The sequence below is a fragment of the Apostichopus japonicus genome, chromosome 22 (assembly GCF_037975245.1).
Source record: "Apostichopus japonicus isolate 1M-3 chromosome 22, ASM3797524v1, whole genome shotgun sequence".
Lineage (NCBI taxonomy): Eukaryota > Metazoa > Echinodermata > Holothuroidea > Aspidochirotida > Stichopodidae > Apostichopus > Apostichopus japonicus.
In genome coordinates, this window is record NC_092582.1 from 16,221,743 (window position 1) to 16,247,364 (window position 25,622).

Here is a 25,622-nt window from a genome sequence, read left to right on the forward strand (position 1 = left end):
CGGTCTGTATTTCAACTTCTTTGTCTGGACAGTTTTTGTATATTGTGTGGTGCGTTATATCAAAGCACAAAGTATGTCAATCTGTGCACTCGGTACTCTTGCAATCTTTTATGTCACAGAAAAACAACCATTCGACCTGTAAGCTATCATTCGATCGAATCAAGATGCCACACCTTAATAAAGGATCTTGCTCCATTATATAGGTCACCTAGCATAATGGTCTGTATTTCAACTTCTTTGTCTGTACAATTTTTTGTATATTGGGTTCTGCATTATCAAAGCACAAAGTATCGTACCGTATAACATTAGTTAGTCACGAATGGCAAAATTCTAGTCACAGTGACTAGATTTAGCTAGTCATTACCAATTCGTTAGTTGCAGACCAATTTGTATGGTCGCTCGACTAACATAAATTAGTCACATAAATTTGTACGAACTTTGTTGACAATCACTATGCATGTCATGTATGTAAGCGTGACGAGAATGTTCTAGTCTTCTGTTTGTTTACTTTCTATAGCTTTCAGCTTTGACCAATGACGTCATTATTTTTACCCAATCATCGTACCGTAGAATACCGTCTGCTCAGCTGATCAGAGATCAAAAATTCAGACGACGGCCGCCGATTATATGTATACTGTATACACGTACGTACGTGGTACGTGGTACATTGCGTAACTGCAGATAGAAAAGTGCTATCAGCAAATAAGAAGATTCTTAACCACTTAACCAAATTTCAGAAGCATTTTCAAAATGTCGTTAGTTCGGTAAGTTCAATCACAACTGAAATTTTATTAAATAATAATTGACATAATGTTCAAGGAAGGTTTGAATATCCGCGATATGTTTTGCTGGAAAGTATTTATTAATTAATAACGTTAGGCCTCAGTAAGCATAACTGTTGCCAACGCTAGGCCGAAACTAGGAGTTAAGTCTACAGTAGCAGTAATACACACTTCTACGACAATTATGATATAAATGTGTATGATTAGCTAGTATACTATATTCTATAATGTTGCGAAAGCCTGGTGGTGTAGGCTAGCCTACGTCAAGTTTCTAGACACTTCGTCGACACGCCACCCCAGCCTGCATTTCGTGCACTCTGAACTGAAGAACTTCGTCGTGGAATTTACTTTAGGTCTTAGGCCTAGAAGGTACTATAAATTCTTGGCGTACCTTCGGTGTGAGTATAAAATGAAATGCAGCCTGGACACCAACTAGTCCACTACCAACTCAGACTCGTCCACACGCCAACTACTAGTCAACTCTCCCTGTTGGTGTCAGGTCCACTAGCTACCAACTCGATCACTAACAACTCATTCACTACCATTATACCAAGTAGTTCACTCCCCGATTCGTTAACTCGCCAACCCGTGCTCTACATATGCATACCTATTATCAGCAAACTCCAACCAATAACACTAAAAAGCTTCTTGTTGTAAATTGTACAGTATGCAGTATATACAGTAGTAAGGCCCTAACTTGTCCCCATGTGCGTTTCACTTACCATACAGTATATATATTTCATCACAAGGGCAGTTCTGACATATCTTTTCCCCCATAGAGGCTAGGAGGCCTATATCATTTTCTTACATTGAAACATTTGCTGTACAGTGATGGGGGGGGGGGGACTAACATAGCATATATGTTGTGATCCCTTACCTAAGAACATTTCTTATATCGGTCACCCCACAAAAGAAAATACCCCACATCTAAAAAATTATTAATTAATAATCAATAATAAAAAATCAATAATAAGCATAGCCAGGACTGAACTTTAGGGGGCATGACATCCAACTGTGGGCATTCAAATATTGTGGGCGAGTTGGTAGTAGACGAGTTGACATAGTGACTAGAGACTCTTTTGGATGAATTGTATCAATTAAATGCAAAATCATGTCATGATATTTAGAAACAACTGACCTAGCCTATGTTACCGATCGGATCTTAAAATTTGGGATCTAGCTTATTCCTATTTTCCAGTACCATAGTGGTCAGAAAATAATGTTTGGCACAGGTGTAGGCCATAATTGGTATTGATTGAATATTTTCTATTAGGATAATTGAGAAATGTAAGAAAGTTCAACCAGACTTGACAAGTTTGTGTTGTTATGGGATAACTAACAGTACGGTACATGTGTTCCAAGTCCTTTTTTCACGAGGATTAACAATGAAGTCTGGTGAATTTTGGTGACCAGCCAATACATGCAGTTGTTGAGTTCACAAAGAATGACCAAAATTAATAGTTAATAAAGATGCTCAAAAGTAACAGTTTTTATCATTTTGAGAAACTCACAGAATGATACAGCAATTTCATGCAGTTTACTTTTTCATGCATTTATGTGTTATTAAAATTTGTTACAGTTATTTTCCATTTGTCTCATGCAGATATACCATTTCATTGAACAGGGAGATTGCCATACCAGCTTCTCAATTGTGCTAGAGATTATATTACATGCCTATGTTCATTTTCATTTAACACCAAAATTTCCTGTCCATTTTCATGATATATTTTACAAATGAATGTAAAAAAGAAATGAAGGAATTGGTAACATATTTTTGAGCAGAATTTATTGAACATCTAGCTGCCACTACCACAATGCTAACTTCGGTCATCTATCTTTTACAACCTTGGGCGAAATAGTTAATAGCAAAATTTTCAAACGTATTAACAATATAGTTGACATTTCAAACTTCAACACTATGGTAAATTTCCCATGTTGTCAGTGCCAGTTCACCACACAAAGCTTTTTAAAGTTATTACAACATTATAGATACATGCATAAAAGTCCAGACAGTAAAATCACTTGTAACATAAACAGTTGTCATCGTACTTTCAGTTCAACAAGGAGCTTTCAAAGACATATCAGACAAAAGCATTCTCTATTTTGGGCCCAGTATGGTAGACAAAGAAATGATGCAAATATTAATGTCAACAATGATGATGAACAGATTGATGACTTTGAACAAGAAGAACATCCAAATCCTGTTGGCCAGTTGAATAATCCTAATCTTGTTGCAGTTGAAAGTAGCACAGAAGAGCAAGTTGCAGCATTTCTTATTGGTTTGCGAGAAAACTTTAAAGTTTGCCATGAAGCTTGTAACTTTGTTGCCACTGAGATGCAAAATCTGCTTCTTGAGTTCAGTGCCGATATGCAAATGAAAGTTAACTCTGCACTTCAAAATGAAAATATTGATCCTACTCTGATGGATCATTACAACATTTTTGGGGAAAGCTCCCTTTGGAGGTCATTGGATCATTTCAGTGATGCAAGGCATGTAAATTCTTTCTGTGCACAAACTTTGGATTTTGTTGAACCAGTTGAATACCTATTGGGAGTTGGAGCAAATGGCAAAGAAAAAACTTTTCAATATATTGATATATTGGAAACGATCAAGTTATTGCTCAAACAGGATGACATTTTTGCTGAGGTGGTAAATGGACATCTAAGTCCTGACAGCTCCCTACAGGACTATTGCGATGGGGCTCTTTGTAAAAATAACCCATTATTGGCTGAATCACAAAATATTCAAATTCAACTGTATCATGACGACTTTTGTGTGGCTAATCCACTTGGAAATAAAGTAAAAAATCTGAAGTTTTCAGCATTCTATTTTCTCATTGGTAACATAAGCCCAAAGTTGAGATCAAAATTGCATGTTATTCAACTGTCTTTGCTGTGTCAAACTGAATGTGTTAAAGAATTTGGACTTCACAAAGTGTTAGCCCCTCTGGTAGCAGACCTCAAAAAATTGGAAAGAGATGGCATTATTGTTGAGAAAGATGGTGCTGAACATAATATCAAGGGTACTCTTTCCATGATTGTAGCAGACAATTTGGCTGCACATACTGTTGGTGGCTTTCAAGAGAGTTTCAACACCTTTCGTCCCTGTAGGTTCTGCCTTGTAACAAGAGGGGAAATAAAGGAACACATGAATGCAAATTCAGTTACGAAAAGGACAAGTGCATCATATGACCAACAAGCCAGGATGGCAGAAAACATTCCAGAAATTGCTGGGATGTATGGTCTTAAGAAATCATCCATTTTTAATGTGTTGCAGTATTTCCATGTAGTTAATGGGTTACCTTCAGATATTGCACATGACTTATTTGAAGGCATTGTACCTTGTGTATTGGAAAAAGTAATTTTGCATTGTGTTCAAGAAAATTTCTTTTCTCTTGAACAACTCAACACAGAAATTGACATCTTCCCATATGAAGGCACAGACAAGGTTAATAAGCCTACAAAGATGAAAACTAATGTTCACAGGTTCAAAGTGAAACAAAATGCCATTCAAACATGGTGTCTTTTAAGGCTTCTTCCATTGATGGTTGGTAAGCATGTGCCAGTTGGTGACAACATTTGGAAGTTGTTACAGCTGATTGCTGACGTTGTGGAGTTAGTTGTGGCTCCACACACAAATGTTGTCCTAAGTGAATTTTTAGCTGATTTAATAGAGTCATTCTTAATTTATTATTTTGTGTTATTTCCGAATGACTCTATGACTCCCAAGTTCCACTACATGATCCATTATCCCCATCAGATGCTGCAGTTTGGTCCATTAGTGCATTGCTGGACATTACGATTTGAAGGGAAACATCTGTATTTTAAGGAATTGTCACATAGAACAAAGAATAGAAGGAATATTTGCAAAACACTGGCAAACAGGCATGAATATTATCAGTCTTGGTTTCGAACTAAAAGAAATTTTCTTTCAAAGGGACATGTTGAACATTCTTTTGGCAACTTGTATCCTATCAGGTTAATGCTTAAGTCCATCCAGGATGTGTTGCTACCAGTTACTGGTGAAGCAGAAATGGTCTACACAGCAAAGAAAGCTGAATGCAATGGTACTTCCTATTGGAAAGGATGTGCAGTGACAACTGATGTAGGTCCAGAGGGTTTAATTAAATTTGGCATTGTTGAACTTATTTGCCTGATTGGTGGTACGGTTTATTTTGTGTGTAGGCAAACTACTACATCTGATTACTGCAATCATCTTCATGCTTACGTCCTCAATGACACCGGCCAATATTCACTAAGAACTACTGACAGTCTTCTGGATCACTATCCTCTCAGTGTGTATCCATGCCAGGGAAATGAACAAAGTATTGTAGTAATTAGACATTACATCCTACTACCATAGTAGTGCCTTTGGGTCTTATGGCTAGTTTTTGGTGACATTTAAGCATACACCACTGTCAATGGGTTGGAAACATACCTGTACATACCACCACTAACTCTGTCATTTGACTCAACCAAAACACAGTCGTGTATAAATTTGTTGTCAGGACTGTCAGATAGCCAAAAATCAGATTTGCTTCAACCTTCACAATATTGATTCACATTTGTCAACATTCAATAATAAAATTAAAAAAATATGGCAAGGAATCACTATGCACAGTTGCGTGCTTGTTTATTCTCTTGATTCGTTCTCTCTCATTAAATACAATCACAAATGGGACAGACAAGAATTATTCTTAAGGCTCAATTATTTAAATAAACATATATTATTGAAAATCAAAACAGCTCACCATTATTGAATGAAATTGCCACACTGGTAAGTGGTAGTTTGACTATGTGCAATAAATTCTGCAAGTAAACATGTTCCTACAGTAAATCCTAAATGGCACAATGGAGCGGCATTTAATTACCTGGTATGTGTTCGTTTTGCTATGAAAATTTATATCTTGTATTCCAGATATCTTTTCATGTATGGCAATGAAAACAAAAAAATAGAAAGAGAAGGCAGTAATACAAAAGAACAATTGGAAGTCAAGGCTTCTGAAGTGTTCCAACTGAAGGAAAAATTTAAGCTGCAGTGTTGGGATAGGAGCTTTGAAGAATGGAGGGACCTTGAACCCCAAGAAGCATTTCCAACTAACACAAAGTTTTTGATAATTTTGTTATCTGCTTCTCAATGCACTTCAAGTTCTAATCGGTAAGAATTTTTGTTACTCCTATCCATGTCCAAAGTGGTAAAATATTGCCAAATTTGGCTAATTCTGGCCAAACAATGGAAAAAATAGTAACAGACGCATAGTGACTCGAATTTGCAAAATATGCTCAGCAGACATGTTTTTAGCTCACATATGAAGTGGGAGCTATCGTGATCTTACTGCGTCTATCCATCTCTATCACTCTGTCAACAATTTGTTTCAAAGTTACCTCCTGCATAGTGCATACATACATGGACAGAATTTGATGAAACTTGGACACGATTTATCGTTCAAGTAGGTAGGATTTAGATTGTTTACTACTGTACAGCTCACGTCCAGCAACGCATCACTCAGCCTATAGACTGTCAGTATCTGATCGACTGTTGTTACAACACCGTTCAAAATGCATTGCACTGACATTTAGCTACGAGTCTCATTTGTTTTCCGGGTACATTATTAGAAACTTTTATTTATATATTTATTTATTTTACATTAAAGGGTATACTCGGTTAGCGTAAAGCTAATCTCCCCCGAGGCCCTGAAATAAAATAACTAAGAGTGAAATGAAAAAATATTATCATATAAAATAATAATTATAATAATAAAAAAATAAGACGACAATGAATATAAAATAGAAAGTTTAAAAGTATTTGAAGACTTGGCATTCTTACACTTCATTGATAATTCGTTCCATTCCTTAAGAGCAACATATGAAAATGTTTCTTGGTGATACTGGGTATTACCACCCTCTAAAAATGAATTATTTCGTGTGGTGGACCTTACACTTGCTTGGGTATACTGTAACTAAACAAGGGAAAGTTGGACTTAACTCAAACTTGGTATATAGATTTTTTTTGAATAAGTACAGTTAGGATGGTCATACAGACTTAGGATGGTCATAGGTCACCTGTGGGCCGTTATGGGCCATTTTGTGGAAATACGCAAAATGCTTCTTCTCCTACAGATTCCATGGTACAATGTTGAGGGTTTGTCACGATAGTACTATGGAAGTTTTACCTTCAGGGTGTTCATGAATTTGAGATCAAAGATCAACTAGGGGTCTTTTGTGGCCCGGGCCGCGGCCCTATATTTTCAAATTGCTCCTGTTCGTACAGTGTATGGCCAGTTATAATGAAACTTGGTCTCGACGTTCCTCGGGATGAGAGTTACGAGGGGTGTTCGGAAAATTGAGGTCAATGGTCATTTAGGGGGTCATCTGGGGTCATTCTTTGTAATATTTTCAAATATCTCAATCTCCCCAAGATTTTGATGGATCATATTCAAAGTTGAACTGATGATTGTTGGATTGTGTATGAATAAGGTGATGCCTAATAATTTTTGGTCAAAAGTTAATTACTTACAATTAATCCCAATTGTTTAAAAAAATCTGAGCCTTCACCTTTTGCCAAAGCTCCTTTAATTTGTCTCCCAGTCTCTGCAGTGTTTGTTAACATTTGTGGTTAAGCTCTGCAGAGGCTGTTAGTGGAATTAAAGCAGGACTGGGAGTTGTTATTAACTGTTGAACTGTAAGCATGAGAGCCCTATAGCCAATCATCACTTGCCGATTCTTAGAAGTCTTTGAGCCGTATGTAGGCAGCCAGCCAAAATTTTGGCAAGGAGTGCTTCAGGTCTGCTCAGGTAGAGGGGAGAAAGTTTAATAGGGTAGGTCAGTGGTATTGTTTGAGAGAGTGGGTAAAATAGGATTTAAAGGCGGAAAATAGGAATTATAGCCAGTGGTGTGGCCAGGATTCTGCTAACGGAGGGGGGGGGGGGGTTATCCCTCATGGGCCCAAAATTGGTGGAATTTGAAAAATGGCCTGAAATTTGGTGGGCCATAAAGTTTTGTGGGCCCTACATTTTTAAGCTCAAAAAGGTATGAGCTTCTGCACCATTGGTGCTCTAGTTTGTGTCAAGAGGTTGGCATCTCTGGTTATATGTATCATTATTTTGTTTGTACAGATGCCCTCTTGCTAGTGACGTGTCACCATCACTGTTGACAGATCCACCACCAAACCTCCCAACCTCATCTGCAAGTACAATTTTTTCAACTCGTACTGACTCCAACTGGGACCTTCATTTTCAGCTACCAGAGTTTTCATCGGCTATTGTTGATAAACTTCAAACTGGGTCTCCACCTCTGAAAGAAGCAGAACGGTCTGCGATGCTGGAAGCCATCTACAATGCAGTCAAAGTATATACTTAGTAAGTGCATTTTGAGGGAATAAATAGTTCAGTAGAAGAAATAAATTTGATATGTGCCAGTTTGTGCAGTGCAATTACCTTTTGATGTTTTAACATGGCAAGGAATCACTAAACATTTTGGTTTTCTGGTTTATTTTTTGATAGTTACCCGAAGACTATGCAGTATGAGCGTATTATTCAGAAGTTGTTTAAAGTCTACCCCAAGCTTGCCAACCAGCCAAATATGTCAACAGGAGATGTTCAGGTATGTCAGCAGTATATATATATTTAGTGAGCATTTTTTCATGAGGGGGTTTGAATGCCTGCTCTGACAGATCCATGGTCTAATTTTTCTTCTTTTCTCTGTTTAGGTTGGGGGGGGGGGATGGGATGGAGTAGGGAAAGCAAAATTAGTGTTGAGAGTACCAAAAGCATGGTAAAGTAATTAAATGTAATGCATGTTTGGGAGATAAGTAGGAGAAAGAACGCAGATGACATTTTTTTGAGCGGGTAACCATGTGGGCAACTATTTACAGATAGGTAATGAAGTGAAAATCTGTACTACCTCATTAACTAACCAATTTGTCCATGTTACTTACACCTGTACATAGACATGGACATGGATGCTATTGTATGCTTTATTTCTCATCCAATATTACTTTTTTATCAGCCTAGCTCACCATTCTCCATGGGCACGCTCCCTTTCATACCCCCTCGACAGAAAATGGCTACATTGCTTAAAAGTTTGGTCGAGTAGTGTGAGTAGAATTAAATTATTAAATTAGGAAAAAGTTGAGTAATGTAAATAAACACTAATTGTCAGTTTACTTTATTTTGCAGTCCATCTGGAAAATCAGACTTCAATACAAATTTTCAAATGCAAGGAAGAGGGAGGACAGCTCTCTCCCTGTGGTGCAGTCACGGAAAAGAGTGAGACCATCTCTTCATCTTTCCCAAGTGCCTGCTGCCCGAAAAACTCCACCACAATGGGGTATGATTAACTATCTCCCACAAAGACAAGAATCAGAGGATGACAAGTCCATTGAATCCCATATTCAGTGGTTGAGAAGGGAGAACACCAAGAAGAAACCTCACTACTCCAGGGTGACAGAGGCAATGTCAGCAACATTCTCAGATCGAAGACAACTGATTGTTAAAGAAGGTGTTTCTGTGAAGCAGGTCCAGGAGCTGTACCCATGGCTTTTCGATGAAGATGAGGTATTTAATTTCAGTTTATACAGCTCCTTTCAATTACCAACCAGTGTAGTTTTTTTCTGTTGTATTCGTTGTTAGACAAAAAAATTAGGGGGCGGCCACTATTTTTTGGGGGGGGCAGCAAGATCCACCCAGGGGTGGCAACTTACACTCAGGGGGCCCCTACAACCCCCTGGAGTACACTGCATGATGACGTATGTATATGTGTCCATGATGACTTGCTTGTAAACACAATATCTCAAGATAGCATAGTGCATATATAGAGGAACCTTATACACGGGCTGGGGGGTACACACACCTTAAAATGTTACGTACTGTGCCCCAGGATAAGATTTGTGATTGTCCAAAAATGGGGAATACAAACATGTTGACCTTCGTCTGCAGTACCCCATAATAAAATGACTGGAGATGACACTAAATGTGTGCCACCTGAGGTCAATGGAGGTCAAACACTTAAAAACTGGAAACTCATCTGGTTATTTTAACAGGAACTGCAATCACTAACCTCATAGTAATGTTGACACTGATACAGTCATTACAATTTATTTCATTTTGTTGTTATGTAGAACTCTTTTCTTCATTTCCCAACATAGAATATAATCACCAAACTTTTTTAATTTCTTGTTCAATTTTCAGATAATTTTGGAATTCCAGAGAATTGGATCCTCCTCAATTACGGACCTGATACATGATGGCTTCACCAAATATGCTGATGCTATTGTAACAACGGTGAAGAATAAGAAAAGCCGACCAAACCTTGTAGACAAAGCTATTGGAGACATTTTGAAATATAAGGATGAGAGCACAAGGCATGGTTAGTATTTTATTGCATGAAGGTATGGGCTAGAGCAGAAAAAAAATATCAAGCGAACACCGACAGGAAATTTGTTCATAAACAACAACGCTTCCTTAGTATGATCAGTGTTTATAAACAACAGCATGTGAGTCGTTAGTGTACTTTAACATCAATAGAACATGACATTTTCAAGCGATAATATTTTGAGGCGTTAGGACCTCTTGGGTCGTGGCTTGGGTTCCTGGGATATTCATTAGTTCATGGGTAAAAAAGTTGCCGACCGCTGGTCTAGAGAGCAGTGGCGTAGTAAGTGGGGGAAGTCCGCCCTGCAGGGTACCAGTCAGGGGAGTGCCAAGCGGCACACAGCCCCCAAAATAATGATAAAATTATATCATAATAAGATATATTCTCAAAGGGGATACCCCCCCCCCTTAGACCCCTCCTCAGAGTGGCATCCTTGCATGGGGGACTAAAGAAGGACCCACCTATTCTAGGTAGCCACTGCTAGAGAGCTCTGTAACACTTCAGTCAGGTCAGATTGATGGTTTGTATTAACTGTGTGAGTCAATTGTCCATTGCCACACCACTCACATAACCGTTGATCATGGTCAAACTTCAAATGTAATAAGCTAGGCCTATCTGATCTTGTCTTCATTTGTGTTTCAAATATATTGTAAGAAAACACCTCTGAGGAGTGAGGATATCATGATATTTAATATTAAAGGGAATTACAAAACAGTTTCACCTATGTTTTTTTTTATAGAGGCCACTAAATATGCTGCAGTGATTGCAGTACCAACCCTTGTTAACGAGAAGTTGGAAAATATGCTCTCGGTGGTTGATGAAACTGTAAGTAACTTATATATATAATGGATAATTACCCTAAATTTATCTCATATTTTTCTTATGGGTTGTCAATAACTTCCCCCTTTATAATTAAATTGAAGGGAAACAAAAGACAAACTGATATGTGTATGAGTTTCATTAAACAATAAATGGAAACGTTCCTTGTAAAGGACCTTTTAGCATCAACAACTAGTTCTGTCTGAGTTGAATAAAGTATCTGAAGAAAAGCAAGGAAATTTTAATAATATATTAAGGCAAATAAATTCATTAAATTTTTGCCTTGGAGGCTGTGGACTCTGCCTCGGAGGCTGTTGCCTCAACCACAACTGCAACACTGCATATTAATAACATTTTAACGTTTGTACTGTGATACCATTGAAATTTATCCATGTAAGGAAAATGACTCATAATGTTAACAAAATTTGTCAATGATATGTAATATCGTCTTTAATGCTATTATTAAACATACTATATATTAAATAATTACATATTTAATATGGTGACTTGCACAATCATTCTTAAAAACATGACGTTTGCTTTGACTACATGGGTTCAAATCCCATCCTGGATCTGCCATTGTGCTTCCTAAAATAATTGGTTACTTATTCATTTCATTTTCTTTGTTGGCAGCATGAAGTTAAACTTCCAGTGATCATGGAAATGTTTGAAGGTGAAGAAGAAGTCAGCAGCTACACAGTTAAAGTTGATGGCTTCAAAGTCACAGAATCATCCAATTTCATGTCAGCTTTTGCTGTCTACTTGGCTACATTTTATATATTTAACTTGGTTTATCCAACAGCTCTGAAGAAAACCCTAAACTTCTACCAGAGGATGATTTTAAACATCCAGGATGGACTCCCAGTTGACAAGACAGTTATGAGAGTTGTAGAAAAAATAAATATGAATATGTAAATATCATATGTTGGTCGCTTGAACTTTCACCCCAATGGTGTGAGCACGTACAGAAATGTTGTGTCTTGTTCTTGTAGTAGTTATGATAATAAAATCGTACATTCAATATAAGGAACAATCTGTGATATACAGTGCGCATTATGCAATCAGTGAACTAACCACAGTACGTAAAGACATACAGAAGTTGTGGTGGAATGGCTAGGGCACTGAACACATGATTCCATGATCGTGGGTTCATGTACCAACCTGGTCGATACGTATGTATCTTTAATGAAGACACTTAATCTCAATTGCCTCTATTTACTCAGGTGTATAGGGTACCCTGCGAGGTAATTAAAAAATATACTTGTCTAGCCATATACGTACACATAATACTGCACACCGGTTATATTCAATAATGCACACCGGTCATACTACTAGTATATGCTATAATGCATGCCTAAGCCCCACATAAGTGTAGTGTATAAGATTATTGTTTGTGTACTTGCGCACACGTTTGGGATCAAGCAAAGATCAAATTATCAGCAAATGATTTTCGATATATCGGGCAAGTCTTTAACATGGACTTCAGTGTACTTGGAAATAATTACAATGATTAAATGAGGTTAGTGTGATTGAATGTGGGGACCTCATTTAAAATGTACCCCAAAAAAATTGACCTAGAAGGTAATTGTCTACCAGTCAAGACATAGCTTATGGTTTGTGATAAAGTACTTCTAGAAATGTTGTAACTATACTTTGTTTACTGTTCCACCCTAGTGTTGCTTCAATGATAATAACATGTTCAACTTGCATGTTCTGCGATAATATTGTACCATCACATCTCATGGTCAGAAACTCAGAATAATATCACTTCCAAGTTCATAAATGACTTATATTATTCTTTTGTTTTAAATGTAGTTGTCAGATGTTGTTAGACATAGAAATTTAATCTCTGGTCAATGGTTCTCTTTAAAGCTCACTTTTTGGTTTAGCTTGTCATGGTAATATTTTTATTTATCATCCTAATTCGAGATGATGATTATAAGTGTATTTTCTGGCCCTTTTAACAGCTAAGGTCATATAGAGCTACTCAAGGCCTTTTTATACCATTTGACTTGACATGGGGTATTATTTTTATAAATAAATTATAAATAGTTATATGATATATTATTTTGTGTATATTAAATCTATGTTATGTATATTTATATTAAAATATTAATTAAGATAATTTATTTGGCTGAAGTTCTATTTTTATATTTGAGCTGTGTACTCCCAAACTTTCCCTTTATCTGTCTGTCCACATCTTTTCCATGCTGCTATTTTGATGAAACTGATGGAGCCCATAATGATGCATGATCTAATTGTTTGAAAACTCTTGAACACTTCCAACTTAGGAGCGTTTCAAAGTAATCCCATGAGTAGTCTCAAGATGTTTTATCGGAGAAGATTTTGACATTTTTGTAAAGATAAGTTTTCCCAATTGTCCAATAAATATATATTTCAGTTTTAAATGTTCTTTAACCTTTAGTGTTTGTTACTGTTCTTTATGAGATGACTTTTAAATGGAATGTTTATTTGTCACATTTTGCATTAATATTGAATGTTAATAAAAATTACCATGAAACTTACAATGTGTGTCACTATCTCATTTCTTAACTAATCAGTACTTAATCTTAAACTAGTCTTGTGACCTAAATAAGTAGTCACAGTTGCAATGACTAACATTTTTAGTCACTGGACTAAGCTTTGGTCGATAGAGGCATCGTAGTAGGACTAATTTTAATTAGTCAGAAAACTCAATTTAATTAGTCACAAAACTAATGTTATATAGTCAAATGACTAGAAAAAACTGGTCGATAGAGACATCGTTGTGACTAATTTTTTTTAGTCATATTGACTAACTATTGTTTACAGTGTACATAATAGGTGAAAATACCTAGCATGCTTGATGAGAAGCAAATACTTTACCTAACCCGACGTATATGGCAAGCCATGTGGGACAAACACCGCATAATATATACGCGTATTAATTCAAATATACATGTGTTGTACATGTATAAAGTTTCGCTTTTTGAAGCGATCTCGCGAGCCCGCCAAAACATTTATCGTTGGTATATGTACACAGCAAGAGCGGAAATGTTTTTCGTGTATATTCTAATTAATCCGTGCGAATATTGGATTTAATCCCCATATGTATTTTATTTATTACGTGTATATATTCGAATTAATACGTGTATATATTCGAATTAATACGTGTATATATTCGAATTAATACGCGGATATATTTAAGCCATATGATTGGCAAATAATATATACGCGTATATATTCCAATTAATACGCGTATAAATTCCAATTAATACGCGGATATATTATGCAGTGTTTGTCCCACATGGCTTGCCATAGACGTACGTTCACCCTAGTTGTAACAGTGGCGGCTTTGTGTACTATACAGTCTAGAGGGTTTACACATTCTCGAAATAGCAAAATGGCTGCCATACTGACTCAAACACTGGTTAACAAGTTTACAGCTGCAGAATGCATTTCGTTTGTATATGCACGGATCAAAATGATTATTATTAAAGCTATTTGATTTAAGGCACGTATGGGTATCAACTAATCACAGTTCTATGGATTGACCTAAACCATAACAGGTTTTGTATACCCTCAGCCTTCAGTAGTACCACCGAATGGTCCCCCTTCCCCAGCCCACTATGAAGAAATGTCACATCGACAACATTCATGTTAAGATAAGAAATTAATGGCACTTACATGTACCTTTGTTTAGATGGTGGTGGTGATGGAGGAGGGCGGTAACCACATTGAGCCTCTCATTTAATTTTAATTTTAGGTTTACAGTCTTGTTCAGTCCCAAGGCCTTCTCACACGACTTTACAACTTAACCCTGGTCATTGGTAACTTGTCACACCTACACACCAAAGTGTGCACAATTCAATCAATCTCTCCTGGGGCACCACAACCACGTGTCCTCCGGGGACTTCCCATAGGGTGCAGCCACAAACCGGCGCACACAACTATATTTACAAGTTACCTCGCAAGTCCCCATTTATACACCTGGGTGAAGAGAGGCAATGGAGATAAAGCGCCTTGCCCAAGAACACAACGTAATGATCTGGCCAGGGCTCGAACCTGTAATCTTTAGATCACAAGTCCACTGCCTTAACCACCTCACCACAACGCCCTCCATGACCAAACAGTGCTGTTGAAAAAGGGATTTATTTACCATGTGTCTAATCGGACTAGAACAAACAGTTATGCAAAGAAGTTAAAAGCAGACGTATTTTTCTATAATTATACTAAAACTACATAACAATTTATAAAGATTATAGCTGCTTTATTTTGAAATATCATTCTCCAGAATATAATGATAGTAAAAGAAGTGGCAAGTCCAAAATGCCTGAACGGCGAAATAGCTTGTCTTGATATTGACATTTTTTAGCCAGTGTCTAATATTTTCAATAACACATGAATGAAAAATAAGAAAATTATTTCAGAAGTCTCCAAACGTTTACCCTTTGCTTCAATCAGTTACAAATTGGCAACACTGAATTAGGCAATAATGTTAACAATGTAAATATTATAGCAGGGTTGGCCGGTTTTTACCGGGCGGTTTTTACCGCCCGGTAAAAACCAGGTTTTTACCGGTTTTTACCGGGAGGTTTTTCCCACCTATAAGTGGGAAAAACTGGGAAAAACTGGGAAAAACCGCAAATTATATAGAATTCCTAAAAATTCATGTGGAACTTGTGGATGAGCATAGAAACTACAAGAAAATGGCATATTATGGTAGGGGGTTGGGTTACATCCAAAGAACAGCCATGATCTATAACTTTGTGAGTTTACCGATTAGACTATTTTAAATAATTCAAATAAATAATATATTGGATACTCAAATCAACCAACTTTATTTTCCTATCGAGATGCATAATTCCATAATCTAGAGAATGGACAAGTATCAAATTGTTGGTGCCTCCCTGGGGCTATGGTTTGTCATATTATACATGTCACATTGTCTTGTTACATATGTAATGCAACACCATCACAAAAACATGGAAAGTGAGCAAACATATTCACAATGTAACTTTTACAACTCGCTCGCCAAGTAGATCTCTCAAGTAACAATGGAAACTACATAGAGTGTACTCTGTTAAATTCTTGCAAACTACAGTATGAACTATGAACATGTTTTTGTGTCTTAAAATATAAGTTACATGAAACTAAAAAATACCTGTATAGTGTTCAACCTGTCAAGCTCGGCATAACAATTTTGCAAAGTGAATAATAGCTGGACCTCCAGAGTAAATAACTGACGTTTAAACACATAATTCCCAGAACTCTAATGACAGTGTCCCTGATGACCCTGCATATTACGGACAAGTAATAATAGTTTTCGAGACGGAGGCGGTTTTTACCGGTATTTACCAGTTTTTTCCCGGTTTTTACCTGGTTTTTACCGCTTAGTGGGAAAAACAGGTTTTTCCCGGGAAAATGCCAACCCTGTATTATAGTGCAAACAAAACATGTAAAAAATAAATGTTGTTTTGCTCTCGAAAATTCTAGCGAGTGTTAAATATATTCAATGCCCTTGATTGACATTACCAAATTATTTCAGAAGGTTCACCCGTTCACTCTTGTGATCAGTCGATTCAATATTGGCGACAACTGAAATCAGAGCAAATATCGTTTAAGAATACCCAAAAAAAGTTAGTGCAAGAAATGAAGGAGTTCTAAGATTGATAAATAACAATCGTGTTGTATCCAACCATCGATGTTCTCTAGTCAACTCATTGAAAAAGTCAAACCAATCTTATGAAATTCTGTAGACTGCAAATGTGTATAAAATACAGTACGTACTGTAAATAATTATGTCAATGATATAAATCTAATTTGATCGACTTTTATATCAATTTTGATTGTTTACATCTATTATATGCGTCGAGATCACAAAGGATGCTTTAAGAGAAACATTTCTTTCTGTTTGGTAAAAATCTCTTTCATTCTTTGGTACAAAATCACATCAGGTTCTAGAATATCTCTAACCCTTTTACTTTGTACCAATGTTTGCCTAGCTTCCAGCTTTAGTTTGTCTAATTTTACTTCATCTACGTTACCATAAGTTCCCGCGTTATTCTTTAAATGTCTGCACTGATCGTAAAACGGGAGACCGAACGCTTGCTGTAGAATACGTAAAGTTATATCAAACTCTTCTGTCAAGCCAATTATTGCAAAGTCAGTTTCTAAATGTTGCTGTAACAGATCGATAATCTCTTTTCTACTTTGAAGAAGATTTACCATTTTGTGATCGCGTTTACACGTCCAGGGATGTAAACTCAAGTCATTGCAATCGTCCTGACATCGGCATGTTATTCTAACGGCCATCTGGTGAAACAGAATGCTTCCCGTTTGAATTGCGTATTCTTCAATAGTCTTATTGTGACATGGACGCCCTGTTTCGCCGCCATTTTGGCAAAAGAAATAATGCGAGATCATTCGATCATAAGGTTCTCTTACAATCGTAAAATAAGAACATTTCCTTGTCGAAAAACTTTCACCTATACCGAAACTGGATGTCCCGACCAACATACGGTGATCTTCAGCGTTTAACAAACCGTTCATGAAGTCTGCTTGGATCTTATGACGGTTGGCTGTCGTCAAAAGGAGAGGATGTCTTTGGCCCAATTGCGTAGACATTTGTAACATGCAATCTTTTACCGTAGTTCCTCCGCTTTTTGGATTGTGAACGAAAGCCACTGTAGAACTTCTGTACTCCGTCAGATTCGTAGACTCCATTAAGTAAGCATTGGGAAGGACATTGTTGTAAAAGGGGACCTGGATTGTGGGCGATCTGTAATCACGAACTGTAGGTAGCACTTGACGAAACTGCACTGGCGTGTGTTCAACATCATCTTCATCTCCTTCATGTGATGGTGATCTGCGACGTATAAAATAGTAGGCAAAAATGAAACGTCAAGACCATGCATGGGTATAACATTATGAGATCCCTCGGGTGCAGGACGGGGGAGGGGTGTATGGACCTTCGACAAAAACAATGCATAGATTTATGTATGCTGCTCCCGTAAAAGCTCCATGATGGGTTTTTTTTCTGTGTGGTTTAGTTTATTGCCATTAAAACTTGTCATCAAAAGCAGCCTTTTTTTAGTACATGAGAACAACAACAATATTTACAAGATAAAAGAAATAAAGACACATGAACTCCTGATAATTGCACTGTCCGACTTGTCCTGCATTTAGTTGTTTGACTTGGATATCTGAGCTAGGGATATCTTAGTATAGGGTTGTCGAATTAGTGTCTCGTCTGTTACCTTCATCGTGAAATATTGTTACACTAGCCCATGCAAATCAATGCCTTTTGAAAAATGTTAATTTGATTTTGCCCGGTAGATGTTCCACTTGTCTCTCATCGTACATATCCAGAGATGGTGGCAAAGCAACAATGTGATTTTCGAAACATTTTTCATCTCAACAGAACGATACTCCATCTCCCCTGATTGCGATATCCTTGCAGCATGACCAGCCTCGTCTGGTTGCATCTCTCTATCATCTTCCATATCAGACGTTGTTCTGTTTGTACACTGCAACGTCTGGTGTCATTGTTGCCGTTGTGCGGTTTTTCTTTTCCGGAGAGTGGTTGAAAGGGAAATTTCCATTGGGTCACGGTCGGGCAAAGGTCACTGCTGCCCTCGCCCAATGATGTTTAGGGTGTGACCTTTTTATACCCGTGTCCCTTCTTTGCATATGTACGTATTACGTGAGTTACGTGCTTCATTCCTCTCCTATAGTACAGAGTGGTGTCGCATGTGCTTTCATAGCGGGAATCCTAAGTAGTATGTGAGTATTCTGCGTGTGATCGCTTCTAGGCCTTTTGGCTAAGATCATGAGTAGTATCTGTTCCCTTTCGAGGGGAATGGTGATACACACCCGACGATGAACACACAGTCACAGTCCCGATGCAAGGTTCTTTCCTGAGCGACTTTTTCTTAAAAAGTAATATTCTGCCTGCGATTTAGAGCAGTTGGTATCGTAATTGGATAGTCTTGTTTAACATCATATTTTAGAGATTTGCGTTTTATGTGCTTTTGCTATATGCTTGTGCCTGATATCTTGATTGCCTTTTAGTGTATTTGTTGTTCGCTTATTTGCAAAGGTATATTGAGTTACAGTATTGTCTTTGGAGAGTATTTCTCCAGAGGTTAATATTTTGGTGGTATATCTGTAAATTCTCCAGAAAGAAGCCGTAAACCCCAGAAAGCCGCTGTAAGCTCCTGAATGCCCCTGCATGTCGCTGTTTGTGTGGTGGTTGTTCTGCCCGGCAACGACTGCAAGTTGAGTGTAGTTATTATTACTAAGGCCGTAATTCTTGTCGATCTTACTCTGTATGTTCTGTGTTTCATTTCCCCCAAATATTATTTGCTATGCTTCTTGCGTTTGTGCATTATTTATATGGGGAAATCATATTCTGTAATATGGAATGATTGATTTGTGCAAATCCACGTGTTTTTGGTTTTCCCAATGTTTATATATTAATGTTAGTTTTGATATTTTTACTTTAGAGGCATTGAAGACTCGCCCCAAACCGCGTGCTGCCCACTGAAAAAGTTAACTTTCCGTTGCTTGCAAGTGAATTTTTTTGGGTTGTCGCTACAAAAGCAGACAGTAATGAAACGTGATACCTTGTTATCTTTTACCGAGACCTGAGATGTCCATCGCTGCTATGTACACTGTGTTGTGGGTATTGACCGTATAGCTGCATGTATTGACTGTACACTAGTGTCTAATTACCGACGGTAGCAAGCTGTGTGTGTATTTTCTGGGATCGATGGTGGTGTCTAACACTTATGTTACACCTCATTCGAAACAAGGTCAGATTACCGGCATTAGACGTTTCTTTGTGCGCGAGTCTTCAAAGCCTTTAATAGTTTTCACCGTGATCCTGTTCGTAACACGTGTGCGAAATCAAAGGGTAAAAAGCTCAGCCTCGTACGTGTGTTTAGCTTCGTTTAGCGTCGTCTCGGTGACATCCGGTATGTCCACTTGGAGTCGCTCTTCTCTGGCGGAAATGTTTCCCAAGCTAACAAGCTCTTTGCCATGGTAAACGTAATATATATATATATATATATATATATATATATATATATATATATATATTACTTGTAGAATTTACAACCTGCTACCCAGCTCATTGTCTAGAATTATTGGATAAAAAACATAGCCTATACTATATAGTCTATGGATACATCGTACATTGGTATAGACAGTGCATAGACAATGATTAACACATCCATGGAAATATATATATATATATATATATATCTATATATATATATATATATATCTATCTATATCTATATATATCTATATATATCTATATATATATATATATATATATATATATATTTATTTATTTAGATTTATATAATTGATATAACAAGAAGAAACATAACCATTTATTATCACCGAGCCGTGTGAGTAAAATACTTGATGAATGTATTCATGAAAGCTATTGAGAGTTGTTGAATGACTCCTCGAAACAGCGGTGAAATATTTCTTTATAGTTTTTTACGAGTTCAATTTTCTTTCATTTGCTTGGCTGAAGACTTCAGCAATTCTAAAAGTTACATCACCCCGCCAGTAGCGCTTGCGTAGAACCACTAAGCCTTTTTCTAAAAAGTTAATTATTGTCTTGTATAATTCCTTCAACAAATGTTGATGAATACTGACACCATTATTGCAAGTACACTCACCAACACTTCCTATACTTTCACCATAACAAAATATGAACAGAAAAGCAAAAGGGGAATTCTGGGGAATAATATTTCCCAAGTTGTGAATGAACGTAAAGTAGTACGGTATACCATGACAACACACATTGACAAAAAAAATGTCCGCCAACATGACCTCTCGAACTATAATATCTCGAAACAAAATTTTGTGTTTAGGTGGTTAAAAGACTTATTCATAACAGGCTTGAAGATAAAAGCAATGGATGATTTTGTTTCTTTTTTCTTAAAAGAAGAAGGAGAAATAATATTGTTACCTCGCCTTCAAAACATCCTTTCGTCTTTGAATCGAAGCAATGGTTGATCTGTTCTGGACGTGAACAAGTTGTACTATCAAAACAAATATAAACAGAAAAGTCAGAACAGCAAAAACCCCTCTTTTATGTACTTTCTTCATTGTTATTGTTGTCGGTTCCGGTTATTGGGTGATTGGTCAATATTTGCAAACATATAGGCCTATAGTACAAACCAACCGATCGTTTGCAGTCGTATGACGAAGGCTATCAGGTTCTTCGGTGATTTCACTTACATGAAACAAACAATCCTCCTGTCAAGCAAAACAATCACTGAGTCGAAAAAACCCAGCAAGTATATAGTTGATCACTTGAAATTCCACCGTACAAGTAATAGTTCATGTAGGAGAATGGAAAAGGTTACAAAATACAATCAGCTAACAGATTTTTGAGAAATATATCGTCTTGTCGTCTTTGTTCATGCCAGACGTCTTCACTGTATGAACCCTATGGTATTAAGCTTGAAAGCTTTATAGTCAAACGCCAAGAGTTAATATCAAAGTGCTTCCATTTATAAGGGTGTGAAGTCAACCTTCTTGAGAATAGAGGGGTATTCATGTGGAACCGTGGATTGACCTTTGTATGTGTTTGGAATACCGTATGTCTATATACTTTTGCAGCTATTATAAACACAATGCATAAAAGATTGCTCATCTACCTTGATCGAGAACCCTTTGAGCTGCCATGGGAGCGTTTGAGTCCCGTTGAGATGGGACTCCTGATTACTTTCGTTTGAATGACATTACACCGTCATGATCGACCACGTGGTTACAGTCTCCAGGCAACGGGACAGGGCTTGAAATGGTTCCAAGTTGTCTAGCATGTAAGGTGTGAACAAACTCTAACCTGGGTGACCTTTCCAACTAAAAGAAAGGCAACAGAACTACCCTTTGTATCGGTGTCAGGTCACTATTAACTGCGCCATTGCTCAACAATCTACATCTCAAGGACTCTAGTGCATTTATATATAGTGCATATACATATACATATACATAGGGTAAATATGTCACCAAAACAGAACTAGTATTGTTCGATACAGGTGACTAACGCTATACAGTGGAATTACGACCTTCCTTACCGGTTTCGAACCTCTGGACCTACAATCAGCGTCCATAGCCTAGTGGTTAGGGTGTCAGCGTACAAAGCGGGAGGCCCGGGTTCGAATCCCGGTGGGGGCTGGACGTTTTTTCACTGTTCTGCATTTTCCAACTCATTACGTTTTCAATATATATATATATATATATATATATATATATATATATATATATATATATATATATATATATATATATATAAATGAAAATCGTAATGAGTTGGAAAATCAAGGACAGTGAAAAAATTCTCAGCCTCCACCGGGATTCGAACCACGGGCCTTATATATATATATATATATTTGTATGACATTTCACATTGACAAACTTGTAGTCCTCTGCCATAGTGAAACTACGAGAAAACACACTGACAAATTGGCAGTCCTCTGGCACATTGACAAGCATATGGCCACTATGACTTTATGTGCTGACAAACTTGCATATATATATATATATATATATATATATATATATATACATACATATATATATATGTATATATATATATATATATATGTATGTATGTATATATATATATATATATATGTATATATATATGTATGTATATATATGTAGATATATATGTATGTATGTATGTATATATATATATATATATATATATATATATATATATATTTGTATGACATTTCACATTGACAAACTTGTAGTCCTCTGCCATAGTGAAACTACGAGAAAACACACTGACAAATTGGCAGTCCTCTGGCACATTGACAAGCATATGGCCACTATTGGTGGTGGGGAGAAGTGAGCAAAGGGGGAGGGGAGAGAGGTAAGGGAAGGGAAGGCGTAGGAGACGAGGGGAGTGGAGAGAGGAGGGGAGGGGAGGGGGAGGGGGAGGGGGAGGGGGAGGGGGAGGGGGAGAAGTGAACGTGTAGGTGACGTTCTAAACAGAGATGTTATGAGAAACAGAGTACGATTTTCATATATGATACATTCTAGAAAATTCATCTCTATATTCATATATGTTCTAGACCGTTAAAAATCACTGCTACCAATTCAAGTTGTATTTCTATACCACTTATAATAAATTTTTGAGGAATGACCTTTAAACACTGCTGAGGTTCATCAGTTAGAGTGGCTGGACTACATCAACATAACATTAGGTCAGTTCCTTGGTTGCAATTATAACACACAGAAAAACATGACACTTTTATGGACTCAAAAAGCCATGTTTTGATTCGACGCACTAAAAATATATCAAGGGAATAAAACATGGTGTTGCATATCTTTCCATGGGGCTCAGTTATTCATACATGAAGTTGAAAAAGATTAGAAAAAAATGCATGTTTTGACGGACTTATTTAGGATTCATAACACAAAATATTAAAACATTTATATTTTAGGCCTGTACTGAGGAGCTGATTTTTAGTTGGGTCAAGACTCGAATTGCTTACATGAACTTTCATAGTTATGTTTGTATATATTAGAACAAATCACGATGCAACAAGTAAAACAATAGATGTGAGGATACTGACCGAGAAGCACATGCCCAAGCAAACATCTCTGCCTTAAAGGAGCATTCGATTCTGAGTGTGATGTATACAACGCTGCCCCCGATTGACGTTGAAGATAGTCCATCCCGTGCCCGCATGTGCACATCACTGATCAGAAGAGTGGAGGTCGACTTCCAGAAACTCGGGGAATATTGAGAAATTTCGCCCTACTAGGTTTGCTTCGAAATGAGAATTTTCATGTTTGCAAAAATTTAACATCTTAACTTTGGGGACCATGCAGGCTGTGGAGGAACTGCTGTACTGAGGGCTTACAGCTAGTGGACTGGGAACAAGACCCCCACCCCACCCCCTCCCTCCACATTCACCCCTCACCACCAGTTAGTACGGTATGTGGTTAAAAAGGCACTGTGTTACAACTCTGGAGAAAAGGTGAGGCTGAGTGAGCGATCTATGATAAATGGTTCTAGGACAATTTCCCGCTGGACAACTGCCCCCTGAACAACTGCCCCCTGACAATTGCCCCTCGGGACAATTTCCCCCTGGAAACTGCCCCACGGACAATTGCCCCCAGGACAACTGCCCCCGGACAACTGCCCCCGGACAATTTCCCCCTGGACTATTGCACACTGGAAATTCGAATCCCTGTAACTGTTTTTATTTTGTAGTTATTCTCACATATGGTTTTTTTTTATAGACCACATACACCTACCTGAGTCATATTTAAAGGGACGCACAAGGGCAGCACTGGTCAGTTTTCCTATTAGTTATATTGCTTGTCTGACAACAGGGAAATTCTGCTGCCGTTTAAAGATGAGGTGGATGTAGGCCTATGTAGTCTATAACCAGAATTGCAATGCACGATGCATTGTGGTTTCTTGCCTTTTTTTCTTGTTTCTTTAGCTAAAGTAATTACAGCAAATTTGTTGAGCTTTTGTGTTGAGGAGGGTTCATCTACTCATTTTAGGGCATCATGTAATGTTCCAAGTATGACTTCAATACAACTTGTTGTAGTCAAATTACTATGATTATGAACTTTTCAGCATAATCAAGTTATAAATATGCACATATCAAATTTAACACACATCATCATGTAGGCTACCCGTTATCTACCAACTCTTTCGTATCAAGCATGAATATATTTTCATTGCAGCAGTATTTCGATTTCAAGGATTATGACGCTTGACTCTCTGTGACCTCATTCATAATAATGAAATGAGCACAAAAACAAACAAAAAACAATAGGGTTCTTGTACTCAGTATATGGCGCATCTATGTACCAGCTATGACTGCAATCCAACTTGTAGTTGTTGAGTACCGTATTTACGACTAAAATGTTACATACATGCACACACGTGTTTGGCTATGCTACCGAGGACTCACACACATAAGTCCTCGGTCAAATAGTGTGTGAACATGTGTCAAATCCTCGCTACAATAGTAACGTACAACAAACAACACACTCCAAAGAAAACCAAAAATTATGTTTCATAGACCTTCCGAAAACTTGCCCCAAAAGCAAATAGAGGGCAGTAGGTGGCATTAGAGATCGTTCTAGCACTATTGCGACCGACGACCCACTTTAGGTCCTCGGTCGTCACAGTTCAGTGATTTAACAATTGCAAGTTGAAGAACACACGCATACCTACACACGCCGTGTTGACTTTGTCAAGGAATCAAAAACATACGTGAGACTTAAGAATCATTAACATGTCAGGTCCACAAACGTCTGTCTGACATGTTAGTGATAACAAGAAATGAAAATAAACACATAATTCGCTCTTGAAAATTAAGGCTTTATTCAGAAACCCTTAAAGAAAACTAATAATTACAGTATTCTGTCGTCTAAATACAAACTTTCTCTTGACAGCCTCATTCCACCTAGGACTTCACGCCAAAAGTCTATCTAAGATACTGAAAAGTAGTACTGCAGTATTCACTCTTCAACATGTTAAAAATATTTATAAACTCTTTGAATAACATTTAAACTTAGTGAAAATACAAGCTCTCTCTCGACAGCCTCAGTCCACCTACGACTACACGCCAACAGCCTATCTACACTCATAAAAAGATGGTTAAA

The 25,622-nt window shown here is 37.3% G+C and overlaps 2 protein-coding genes and 1 pseudogene across 10 annotated transcripts in view; 2 read left to right on the forward strand and 1 right to left on the reverse strand.

Annotated features, from left to right (window-relative positions):
* Positions 1–25,622, reverse strand: part of LOC139963455 (uncharacterized) — a 44,640-nt gene that overhangs the window by 11,074 nt on the left and 7,944 nt on the right. The window contains exons 1-3 of one of the 6 annotated variants that reach the window (XM_071964233.1): positions 21,638–21,680; positions 20,944–21,016; positions 15,202–17,820 (exon numbers count right to left, since the gene is read on the reverse strand). In XM_071964233.1, the coding sequence (XP_071820334.1) occupies positions 16,830–17,820; positions 20,944–21,016; positions 21,638–21,665 (1,092 nt within the window). In that variant the 5' untranslated portion in view covers positions 21,666–21,680 and the 3' untranslated portion in view covers positions 15,202–16,829. Of the gene's footprint in view, positions 1–15,201; positions 17,821–20,943; positions 21,569–21,637; positions 21,850–25,622 lie in introns of those variants that run through there. The other 5 variants (XM_071964230.1, XR_011791586.1, XM_071964232.1 and 2 more) reach the window with 5 other exon arrangements.
* LOC139963453 (uncharacterized) lies at positions 324–13,790 on the forward strand. Of its 4 annotated transcripts, XM_071964223.1 has the most exons (8): positions 373–764; positions 5,701–5,940; positions 7,898–8,140; positions 8,285–8,384; positions 8,960–9,337; positions 9,971–10,148; positions 10,894–10,979; positions 11,607–13,790. In XM_071964223.1, exons 1-8 carry the CDS (start codon positions 751–753, stop codon positions 11,886–11,888), a joined length of 1,521 nt encoding a protein of 506 aa, XP_071820324.1. In that variant the 5' UTR covers positions 373–750; the 3' UTR covers positions 11,889–13,790. The 4 variants fall into 4 exon arrangements, with proteins under 4 accessions (XP_071820322.1, XP_071820324.1, XP_071820326.1 ...); XM_071964225.1 differs by lacking the exon at positions 5,701–5,940 and having other exon boundaries at positions 374–764; XM_071964222.1 differs by lacking the exon at positions 373–764 and having other exon boundaries at positions 5,159–5,940.
* Positions 18,756–18,997, forward strand: LOC139964399 (U2 spliceosomal RNA; annotated as a pseudogene).

Excerpts from the sequence above, each read along its gene's own strand:
- LOC139963453 (XM_071964221.1), top strand. The coding sequence starts at position 2,701 with ATGGTAAATTTCCCATGTTGTCAGTGCCAGTTCACCACACAAAGCTTT.